The following is a 7,430-nucleotide window of genomic DNA, read 5'->3' on the forward strand; positions in this document are numbered from 1 at the left end:
CCGGGGCCCCCCGCGGGCGGGGGAGCACGGGGGTCCCGGGGCGTCGGAGTGGACGCGGAGGTGGCGAGGAGAAAGGAGCGAGCCTGCAGATATTCGGGACAGTTTCCTGGCGGAGGACCGGGGCAGGAAGCGCCCCTTCCAGGCTCAGGTGTTGGCCGTTATTGATCGCCCACTATGTGCCGGGCTGTTTGCCAGCTCCATCTCATCAGTCTCTCACTAACTCCTAGAACAACCCTCCTAGATAGATGCTGCCATGAGCCCCACTTTCAGACGGGGACCCCGAGGCCCAGAGAGTGTCAGGAACTTGTCTAGGGTCCCGAAGCTGCGAGTAGCAGCGCCTGCCTCGGTGGGACCCATTGCCTTGCTCTCTGACACATCCCCCCCCCCCCCCCCCCCCCCCCCCGCACATTTTCTTTCGAGAGTGAGTATGGTTGAGTTATCTTTAGGGTTTAGGCAAGAATCATGTTCAGTTTAGTTTTGTTTACTTGACATGTTGTATTTGAACTTTGCCTGCATGCCTAGAAGCTGGAAGGCCATGGACATTGCACCCTAATGAAATCCCAAAGCACTTCCACCTCCTCTCAGACACACACAGCTGGGACCATCCTTTAACCCCATGAAGCAAAATAGGTTGGAAAAGAAAGCTCTTTCCACCCTCTCAAAATTTAAAAAGGGAAAAAACTGTTTAGGAGTGAATATTCATAAAACAACATCTTGTATCCACAAATGTAACAAAATCTCTAGGAGATATTATGAGCAAATTTACTTTTGCATTAGTTCTATCAAATTGTTAATGTCCCTTATAGAGTTGACTGCTAGTCTCAGTGTTATATCAAGAATATGCTTCAGCCCAGCCAGTGTTGCTTAGTGGTTGAGTGGATGGCCACACGGGTAGGCAGGGACCCAGCCAGGACCGGGGTCGCGGTTTTGGCGCGGCCGTCACAGCGGGTGAAGATATTAGGGACATCTTCCTTCTCTCCCAGACTTCGTGGCGCTGCTGACGGGGCCGAGGTCGCAGGCCGTGGCAAGGGCCCGAGTGATACTGCTGCGCTCTAGTCTGCGTTTCTCCATCTCCTACCGGCAGTGAGAACGGGCCAGGAGGGAGGAAGAGCGGGCTGGGCGCTGGGGCGGGAGAGCTGGGACAGGCTGGAGGGGCTGCTTCTGGCCCAGGCTCAGAGTCCGTGCTCCTCCGCACCCTCATTCCCAGGCTGGACCGTCCCACCCGAATCCGCTTCTCAGACTCCACTGGCAGCGTCCTGTTCGAACACCCTGCAGCTCCGACCCAAGATGGCTTGGTGAGATGATGCCATTTATGAGTGCTTATCTAGTTTGGACACTGTGCTGAGAGTGTGCTCTGCATTACCTCCTTTGGTCCTCACAACAGTCCAGTGGGAGGAAGGCACTGACATTATATGCCCATTTTACAGATGAGGAAATTGAGGCTCAGTAGCAGAATGTGATTTGCGCAAGGTCACACAGCTGTAAGTGGTGGAGCCAGGATTTGGACCCCTGGATTCCTTCTTCTTTTAAAAAAATATTTTTTATTGATTTTAGAGAGGAAGGGAGCGGGAGAGAGAGATAGAAACATCAATGATTAGAGAGAATCATTGATTGGCTGCCTCCTGCACACCCCCTACTGGGGATAGAGCCGGCAACCTGGGCATGTGCCCTTGGCCAGAATCGAACCTGGGACCCATCAGTCTGCAGGCCGACACTCTGTCCATTGAGCCAAACAGGCTAGGGGTGGATTCTTAAGCTTCCTAGGAGAGCATGGGGGCTCCTTCCCATATTCCTTCTTCATCAGATAGGCCTCTTCGCTGGCCTATCCTGCATACTGTTTGAGTAGGGTCTTCTTGTCTCTCTGCTCCAGGTGTGTGGGGTGTGGCGAGCAGTGCCTCGGTTGTCTCTGCGGCTCCTCAGGGCAGAACAGCTACATGTGGCACTTGTGACACGTGGATTCCTAGGAGAGCATGGGGGCTCCTTCCCATATTCCTTCTTCATCAGATAGGCCTCTTCGCTGGCCTATCCTGCATACTGTTTGAGTAGGGTCTTCTTGTCTCTCTGCTCCAGGTGTGTGGGGTGTGGCGAGCAGTGCCTCGGTTGTCTCTGCGGCTCCTCAGGGCAGAACAGCTACATGTGGCACTTGTGACACCCACTCATCCTTCAGGGGAGGTCTGGGGGCCCCTCATCCGGCACCGGGCTCTGGCTGCAGGTGAGGGGAGCAACAGCCCCTGGGCATGAAGCTCTGTCTTCTCTATACCGAGGAATGGAGTGGGCTGCGGAGGGGACTTTCTGATGGGCTCTCCTGGTCCTCCCTCTCCCAGAGACCTTCAGTGCCATCCTGACCCTGGAAGGCACCCCACAACAGGGCATAGGTGGCATCACCCTACTCACTCTCAGTGACACAGAGGACTCCTTGCATTTTTTGCTGCTCTTCCGTGGGCTGCTGGAATCCAGGAGTGGGGGTAAGTGGGATATGGGGAGGGCATGTGAGAAGGGCAGGGAGGGCACCTGGCTCTCAGCGGTGTCCACATGTACCATCGTTTCAGGACCAGCCCAGGTTCCCTTGCGGCTCCAGATTCTACACCAGGGGCAGCTGTTGCGAGAGCTCCAGGCCAATGCCTCAGCCCAGGTGAGCGAAGGTTTGGCTTTTGTTGCCACCTGCTCTGGCCTCTTTCTGCTCCCACCGATTATCCTGCTCTGTCCCTAGGACCCAGGTTTCGCTGAGGTGCTGCCTAACCTGACAGCCCAGGAGATGGACTGGCTGGTGCTGGGGAAGCTGCAGATAGCCCTGGAGAGGGCAGGTAGCCCAGGGTTGCGTATCAGTGGACACATTGCTGCCAGGCAGAGCTGCGATGGTGAGGCAGGGTGGAGCCTGGCTCCCTGGGCACACGCCACTGAGAGGCATAGACAAGTGCCAGGGGCAGGTCCAGGGTGGATATGGGAGGGATCCTGGGGGCTGGGGTATGAATGGCCATGGGGCCAGCCTGCCTCCACTTGTCTTGCCCCTCTGCAGTCCTGCAAAGTGTCCTTTGTGGGGCCGATGCCCTGATCCCAGTTCAGACAGGTGCAGCTGGCTCAGCCAGCCTTACACTGCTAGGAAACGGCTCCCTAATCTACCAGGTAAGTCAGGGGCTGCAGGAGGTGGAAGGGCAGTAGATTGAGGCAGAGATTTGGCCTGCAGTTCAGGCCCCAGGCCTTCTCTGCCACTCCAGTTTGCTCTACCCAACTCTGCCCACCAGGTGCAAGTGGTAGGTACAGGCAGCGAGGTGGTGGCCATGACGCTGGAGACCAAGCCTCAGCGGAGGGACCAGCGCACTGTCCTGTGCCACATGGCTGGACTCCAGTCGGGAGGACACACAGTGAGTGATACAGGCAGAGCTGGGCCACAGGGCCCATGTACCACAATGTGGGGTTGTGGGAAGCGAAGTTGGGTGGGCAGATAGGTTCAGCATCATTCACTCATTCACAGGCTCTCTCATTGATACATTGATTCACTGGACACATTTTTAGTGAGACTCAGGCCAAAGAGTACAAAGAAAATCAGATATGGCCCCTGTCCTCAGCAAGCTCATGTCAAATGAGAGGAGTAAGACAGGGAGACCAGTGCAGGAGATCACATACTAATTGTGAGAGCAATGGCTGCCGCTTATTGAGCCTTTCTAGGTGCCACGTACTAGACTGGTTGCCTTATATTATTTTTGGCCCTCGCAGTACCCATTTTAGAGATGATGAAGTGAAGGATCAGAGGTTAACTCTTCAAGGTTATTACATACGTAGGAAGTGGCAGAGAAGGGACTTGAACTTGGGCCTGCAAGGTTCTTATTCAGTGTTACTGGTGTGGGGAAGTGTCTATGGGTGTAGTGGGGGCACAAAACATGGAAAGGCTTCAGAATCTTAGGCTTGTGTGAAAGCTGAGGAGGGTTCACCTGGGGTCTGGCAGGCTCCAGCTAGGGCTCACCCTTCACTGTCCCCTAGGCCATGGGCGTCTGCCCTGGGCTGGGTGCCCGAGGGGCTCATATGCTGCTGCAGAATGAGCTATTCCTGAACGTGGCCACCAAGGACTTCCCAGATGGAGAGCTGCGGGGGCATGTGGCTGCCCTGCCCTACAGTGGGCACAGCGCCCGCCATGACAGTGAGTGCCCATAGGTTTGCCTGCCCTTTGCTACCCTCTAATCAGTGACTCACGTACATAAGGGATGGTGTCAGAGCGCTAGAGCCTGATGTGTCTTTCTCTGCCTGAGCTCTAGGTTTGCATCCGGAGATGTACAGGTGGGATGTAAAGGGTGGCCCTCCTGGGAGACCCTCCCTGTTGCGATGGTGCAGGGGTCTAAAACTTGCTGCTCCCCCAGCCCTGGGCTTATGGGCAGTGTCTGCCAGCTCACGGAGTCTGTGCTGGGCAACATGGGAATGCTGGGGTTGAGTGGCTGCTCTAGGCCACCTTCTCATCTGTCCCCTCTCCTCTGTCTGGATCCAGCACTGCCCGTGCCCCTGGCAGGAGCCCTGGTGTTGCCCCCTGTGCAGAGTCAGGCAGCAGGGCATGCCTGGCTCTCCCTGGATACCCACTGTCACCTGCACTATGAAGTGCTGCTGGCTGGGCTTGGTGGCTCAGAACAGGGCACTGTCACTGCCCACCTCCTCGGTCCACATGGGATGCCAGGGCCCCGGCGGCTGCTGAAGGGATTCTATGGCCCAGAGGTGAGGATGTGATTGGAAAATATCTGCTTTTTAGCTTAAAGGTGTGTGTGTGTGTGTAAGCAGAGAACAGGCTGCCTGGTATGGCAGAGCTGGCATGGGCTCAGGAGTCAGACAGACTGGGCTGTGGACCTGACCCAGCCTTTTATTATTCATCCTCTTTCCTGCGTCCTTCTCTGGTGGGATCCCTTGAATTGTATGTAATATCCTGGACCTCCAGGGGAGTAGGTGGGGTGGCCAAGCCCCCGGAAGTAGATGGGTGGTCAGGGACTTGTTGTCAGAGAGACTGGATTCTGAGCTCCATACCATTGCTAATGAGCTTCGCTATCCTGGAGACCTTATTTCATTTCCCTGGGTCTCAGTTTCCTCATCTGCAAATCGGGAAGAGTAGACTCAGCCCTAGAGTGCCTTGTTCCCAGCCCTTATCCTATCTACTCACAGGCTCAGGGCGTGGTGAAGGACCTGGAGCCTGAGCTGCTGCTGCACCTGGCACAGGGCACTGCCTCCCTGCTGATCTCCACCAAGGGGAGCCCCCAAGGGGAGCTTCGAGGGCAGGTAGGCAGCAGTGGGGATGGGTCAGAGTTGGGCTGGCACCGTGTGTCTCTGTGCCACTTGCTCTTCCCCAGCCCTGGGGGGTGGAAGTATCACACTTGTTTACTGCTTGGGAGGATGAAGCCATACAAGGCACATAAATAACAAGGCTGGCAGCAGGGCACCCTGTGCCTGGCAGCGAGAATGATTGCTGGGATGAAGAGCATCCTTTTGGGGCACAGGGGCACTCAGGGGATGAGGTGTTTCTGCTTGGCGGGCTGGCTGCTGCTGGTGGAGACGCAAGGGGGAGCCCGGGCGCTGCCTCAGCTCACCTCTCCTCCCAGGTGCACATCGCCAACCAATGCGAGGTGGGCGGCCTGCGCCTGGCGGAGGCAGGGGCGGAGGAGGCCCGGAAGCCTGGGGCTCCTGAGGCAGTGGGCGCAGCTGCACTGCCCATGTTGCCCGCTGTGCCCGGCCCTGATGCCCCAGTGCCAGTCAAACCAGGCAGCCCCTGGAGAGCCCGAGACCCCAACACTTGCTTCTTCGAGGGACAGCAGCGCCCCCATGGGGCTCGCTGGGCACCTAACTACGACCCGCTCTGCTCACTCTGCACCTGCCAGGTAGGAGGCGTACTGGGGCCTGGGTTCTGGGGCAAAGGCTCCAGTCAACCTCCCACCTCTCCCTGCAGAGGCAGACAGTGATTTGTGACCCTGTGGTGTGCCCGCTGCTCAGCTGCCCGAGTCCAGTGCAGGTGCCGGACCAGTGCTGCCCTGTGTGCCCCGGTGAGTGCCATGCAGGGGTGGAGACAGTCATGGGGCTCCGCCAACGGCGGATGAGGCCTCTAAGAAGGGAAGGAGGCTGTCACCCTCTGCCTTCACTATTTTTTGGCTCCACAGAGAAACAAGATGTCAGAGACCTGCCAGGGCTGCCAAGGAGCAGGGACCCCGGAGAGGGTGAGCTGGCAGTGTATGAGCCAGGGTGGGGAACCAAGAGGCGCTGTTGGGTGGGACCAGGAGGGGGACGGTGGGGTGAGAGTATATATGGGTGGGTGAAGGCTGAGGGACACAGGTTTCAGTGACACCTGATAGGCTTCATTAGAGTGACTGGCCCGAGAATGGGCCCTGGGGTTAGAGGGTGTGGGGTTGGCCTGAGCCTGAAGCCTTGGTTTTTGGATCCAGCCAATGAGCTCAGTACTAATGGCAGCTGGCCACTGTCTGCCACCAGGCTGTTATTTTGATGGTGACCGGAGCTGGCGGGCAGCGGGTACCCGGTGGCATCCTGTCGTTCCCCCTTTTGGCTTAATTAAGTGTGCCATCTGCACCTGCAAGGTATGGCTGCTCAGTCTTCTCCAGTGCTACACCCCCGTGGGGCTGCGGAGATGGGAAGGGGCCTCCAGGAGAGGAAAAGCCCAGCCTTGGTGAGGGGGGCTCAAGGATCAAAATAATATGAGAAAGTCCTTTGGGCTTTGAGAGCTGGCTTCCTGCAGGAGAAGGGCAAGGGTGACCTGTGTGAATTCTGGCTCTGCCAGCTGACTAGCTCCATATCACCCGGGCACTTCCTGTGCCCCCCTGAGCTGCACTTTCCTCTCCCGTGAGCGGATGTGCTAGCACCTACCTGGCAGGGCTACAATGAGGATTTAGTTCAGGAATATAAAGCACCAGCCCAGGGCCTGAGTAAAAGGCCGTGGATATATTACTCGAGGTATGCGGAAGGAGAGGGAGGAAGCAGGAGTGCTCCCCCTCCTTCCTAACACCCCTCACACAATGGATCCCTACAGGGGGACACGGGAGAGGTGCACTGTGAGAAGGTGCAGTGTCCCCGGCTGGCCTGTGCCCAGCCTGTCCGCGCCAACCCCACTGACTGCTGCAAACAGTGTCCAGGTGAGGGGGGTGGGCACTGAGGCCTCTTGGGGCAGATAGGGCCCTTCACGCCTTGTCCTGGGTGAGGGGATGCACAGTGAGGGTGGATGGAAGGGACTTCTCAGCTAATTCAGCATTTCCTGAGCACCACTCTGTGCCTAGTCTGGAGCCAGGGTTCTAAACACAGTGGAAAGATGTGCATGTATTAGTGGGCTATGATGGGTTCTAGTTCCTGCCCCATCTATCCATTCATCCATCCAACCAACCAGCCAACCAACCAACCCATCCATCCACCCATCCACCCATCCACCCAATCCACCCATCCACCTATCCATCCATCCATCC

At 57.1% G+C, this 7,430-nt stretch overlaps 2 protein-coding genes across 4 annotated transcripts in view; both read left to right on the forward strand.

Moving 5' to 3' along the window:
* The first annotated feature begins 174 nt into the window (after positions 1-174).
* LOC106727111 (chordin-like) lies at positions 175-2,727 on the forward strand. Its single transcript, XM_014544492.1, has 9 exons — positions 175-190; positions 877-891; positions 984-1,083; positions 1,208-1,295; positions 1,871-1,952; positions 2,168-2,212; positions 2,325-2,465; positions 2,550-2,642; positions 2,711-2,727. The coding sequence occupies exons 1-9, from the start codon at positions 175-177 to the stop codon at positions 2,725-2,727; spliced, it is 597 nt and encodes a 198-aa protein (XP_014399978.1).
* The window catches only part of LOC102248246 (chordin), a 7,547-nt gene continuing 2,164 nt past the window's right edge, over positions 2,048-7,430 (forward strand). For 2 of the 3 annotated variants that reach the window (XM_014544518.1, XM_014544519.1), the window contains exons 1-14: positions 2,048-2,212; positions 2,325-2,465; positions 2,550-2,632; positions 2,711-2,858; positions 3,017-3,123; positions 3,243-3,362; positions 3,979-4,135; positions 4,478-4,698; positions 5,137-5,250; positions 5,571-5,846; positions 5,915-6,008; positions 6,123-6,179; positions 6,451-6,554; positions 7,004-7,106. In XM_014544518.1, the coding sequence (XP_014400004.1) occupies positions 2,756-2,858; positions 3,017-3,123; positions 3,243-3,362; positions 3,979-4,135; positions 4,478-4,698; positions 5,137-5,250; positions 5,571-5,846; positions 5,915-6,008; positions 6,123-6,179; positions 6,451-6,554; positions 7,004-7,106 (1,456 nt within the window). In that variant the 5' untranslated portion in view covers positions 2,048-2,212; positions 2,325-2,465; positions 2,550-2,632; positions 2,711-2,755. Of the gene's footprint in view, positions 2,213-2,324; positions 2,466-2,549; positions 2,633-2,710; positions 2,859-3,016; positions 3,124-3,242; positions 3,363-3,978; positions 4,136-4,477; positions 4,699-5,136; positions 5,251-5,570; positions 5,847-5,914; positions 6,009-6,122; positions 6,180-6,450; positions 6,555-7,003; positions 7,107-7,430 lie in introns of those variants that run through there. The other variant, XM_014544520.1, reaches the window with a different exon arrangement.

The sequence above is a fragment of the Myotis brandtii genome, unplaced genomic scaffold (assembly GCF_000412655.1).
Source record: "Myotis brandtii unplaced genomic scaffold, ASM41265v1 scaffold368, whole genome shotgun sequence".
In the NCBI taxonomy this organism is placed as follows: domain Eukaryota; kingdom Metazoa; phylum Chordata; class Mammalia; order Chiroptera; family Vespertilionidae; genus Myotis; species Myotis brandtii.